This window comes from Eimeria necatrix, genomic scaffold, assembly GCF_000499385.1.
Source record: "Eimeria necatrix Houghton genomic scaffold, Enh_scaff692, whole genome shotgun sequence".
Lineage (NCBI taxonomy): Eukaryota > Apicomplexa > Conoidasida > Eucoccidiorida > Eimeriidae > Eimeria > Eimeria necatrix.
In genome coordinates, this window is record NW_013654525.1 from 15,001 (window position 1) to 17,720 (window position 2,720).

General features: G+C 62.2%; 1 protein-coding gene across 1 annotated transcript in view; it reads left to right on the top strand.

Annotated features, from left to right (window-relative positions):
- The window catches only part of ENH_00070980 (YGGT family domain protein, putative), a gene marked incomplete at both ends in the record, with an annotated part of 5,314 nt that extends 3,106 nt beyond the window's left edge, over nucleotides 1-2,208 (top strand). The window contains 2 exons of the mRNA XM_013582580.1: nucleotides 862-1,786; nucleotides 1,985-2,208. Of these exons, the coding sequence (XP_013438034.1) occupies nucleotides 862-1,786; nucleotides 1,985-2,208 (1,149 nt within the window). The remainder of the gene's footprint in view (nucleotides 1-861; nucleotides 1,787-1,984) is intronic.
- Between the last annotated feature and the right edge of the window lie 512 nt (nucleotides 2,209-2,720).

The following is a 2,720-nucleotide window of genomic DNA, read 5'->3' on the forward strand; positions in this document are numbered from 1 at the left end:
GGGGCCCCCTTAGGGGCCCCTGAGGGGGCCCCTAAGGGGGGCTCTAGAGGGGCACCTAAGGGGGCCCCTAAGGGGGGCTCTAGAGGGGCCCCTAAAGGGGCCCCTAAGGGGGCCTCTGGAGGGGCCCCTAAAGGGGCCCCTAAGGGGGCCTCTAGAGGGGCCCCTAAGGGGGCCCCCCGGCCCCTCGCATTGGGGGCCCTGGGGGTTCCCAAATGCTGGTGCAACCCCTGGGGCCCCCAGGGGCCCCCAGGGGCCCCCAGGGGACCCCAGGGGCCCCCAGGGGACCCCAGGGGCCCCCAGGGGACCCCAGGGGCCCCCAGGGGACTCCAGGGGCCCCCAGGGGCCCCCAGGGGCCTCCCGGGGCCCCCAGGTACCCAGTGAGCCTTGGGGGCCCCTCTTAACAGCTCGGGGGGCCCCTGGGGCCCCCAAGTTCTCAAGGGGCCCTTGGCGGGTTTAGGGAAAAGAAAGAAGGGGATAGATGGTTGCAGCGAGGGGGCCCCTGTGGGAAGACCCCTTAACAGGGTTTAGGGTTTAGGGTTTAGGGTTTAGGGTTTAGGGAATGTGACGGGATCGTACAGAGTGAGCTGCTTAGCTCAGTACACACGTGGCTGTAAAACCCTAAACCCTAAACCCTAAACCCTAAACCTCTTCAGGAAAGGCATGCATAACTTTCTCCGCAGCTTCAATTTCGCTTAAAACCTTCAACCCTAAACCCTAAACCCTAAACCCTAAAAGTAGCCGTTAGTGTGCGCTGAGGGTTTACAGCCCCTAGCACGTCGGCACATAGGGTTTAGGGTTTAGGGTTTAGGGTTTAGGGTTTAGAGTTAGCGGTTGAAGAGTTGTGATTAATTTAATAAATAGGCACTAAGCAGCAACATTAAAGCAACGTGGACTAAGAGCAAGAGAGGACCCCCGTCGCAACAGCAGCAGCAGCAGCAGCAGCAGCAGCAGCAGCAGCAGCAGCAGCAGCAGCAGCAGCGAGGAGGACGAAGCCAGGCACACGCGATCTGCCGCTTCCCTCTCGTGTTTGTTTTTCAAACTTCATTCTCTGCTGCACCTTATCTTTTGAAAGACAAAGAAGCAGCAACTCATTGGGCTTGCGCAGCATATCCGCAGCAGCAGCAGCAGCAGCAGCAGCAGCAGCAGCAAACCGCGCCTTCGGCTCAACTTTGCTGCCAGGGCCCCCCCAACCCCTCTCTCCCCGCCCGGGCTCCTCTGTGGGGCCCCCGTGTGCGCCTGCTCCCTCCAGAGCGCCGCTGCTGCAGCAGCAGCAGCCGCAGCAGCAGCAGCAGCAGCAGCAGCCGCAGCAGCAGCGGCGGCGGCGGGGGGTCGGGGAGTGCGGCCGCGGCCGCGGGCGCACTGCAGCACGGGGAGCAGGACAGCAGCAGCAGCAGCAGCAGCAGCAGCAGGAGCTTGGTGGGGGGGGAGAGTCCGGGGGAAGTGTTGCTGCTGCTGCAGCAGGTGAAGCAGGGCCTGTGGCAGTGGCTGCTGCTGCAGCTGCTGCAGCGCTACAGCAGGGGCCTCAGGGCCCCCGTGGGTACTGCAGCAGCAAAGCGGCGGGCGCTCGTGGGGGCCCTAGTGCGTTTGGCGGACTCTGCGCGGTTCCTGTGGGACCAGCAGCAGCAGCAGCAGCAGCAGCAGCAGCAGCAGCAGCAGCAGCCAGCAGCAGCAGCAGCAGCTGCTGCGCTGCTGCTGCAGCGGGCAGACTGGAGACGTCCGCAGCAACAGACTCACCAGGGCCGACGACGAGCTCGTCGTCCGCCTCTTCCTCCCCGTCGCCCTGGAGGTGACCCTAAACCCTAAACCCTAAACCCTAAACCCTAAACCCTAAACCTTAAACCCTAAACCCTAAGCCCTAAACCCTAAACTCTAAACCCTAAAGCGTTCAGGGTGTCCTGCGTCTTGGGCGCCGGAAGCGCAGCGCGCGTGGGTGCTGCAGCAGGGTTTGGGGTTTAGGGTTTAGGGTTTAGGGTTTAGGGTTTAGGGTTTGGCGGCGCGCAGGGTTTGTTCAGCAAAAACCCTCAAACAGCGTCAGGGTTTGAAGACTTGCTGCGGTGTCTGCTGCACTTGGCCCCTGAGCTGTCTCTCGAGCTGCTGCTGCAGCGAGCTGTACATACACTCGAAACCCTCACCGACGCTCACCAGCCCACCGCCCTCGAAATGCTCACTCGCGCTGCCCACGCCCTCGTCACGGTCAGGCCCAGCTAGCCACCGCTAGCTAGCTGGCTAGCTAGCCACAGCTAGCTAGCTGGCTAGCTAGCCACAGCTAGCTAGCTGGCTAGCTAGCCACAGCTAGCTAGCCAGCAGCTAGCTAGCCAGCAGCTAGCGAGCTAGCGAGCTAGCCAGCAGCGAGCTAGCCAGCAGCTAGCTAGCCACCAACTAGCAAGTCGCTAACTAGCCAGCAGATAGCTAGCTGGCTAGCTAGCCAGCAGCTAGCTAGCTGGCTAGCTAGCCAACAGCTAGCTAGCCAGCTGATAGCTAGCCAACAGCTAGCTAGTCAACAGCTTGCTGGCCAGCTGATAGCTAGCCAACAGCTAGCTAGCCAACTGATAGCTGCTGGCTAGCTAGCCAACAGCTAGCTAGCCAGCTGGTAGATAGCCCACAGCCAGCCCCAGCTACACTCAGCCATCTCACAGCTAGCCCCAAACCAGCAAGCCGACAACAGCAGCAGCAGCAGCAGCCGCAGCAGCAGCAGCAGCAGCAGCAGCAGCAGCAGCAGG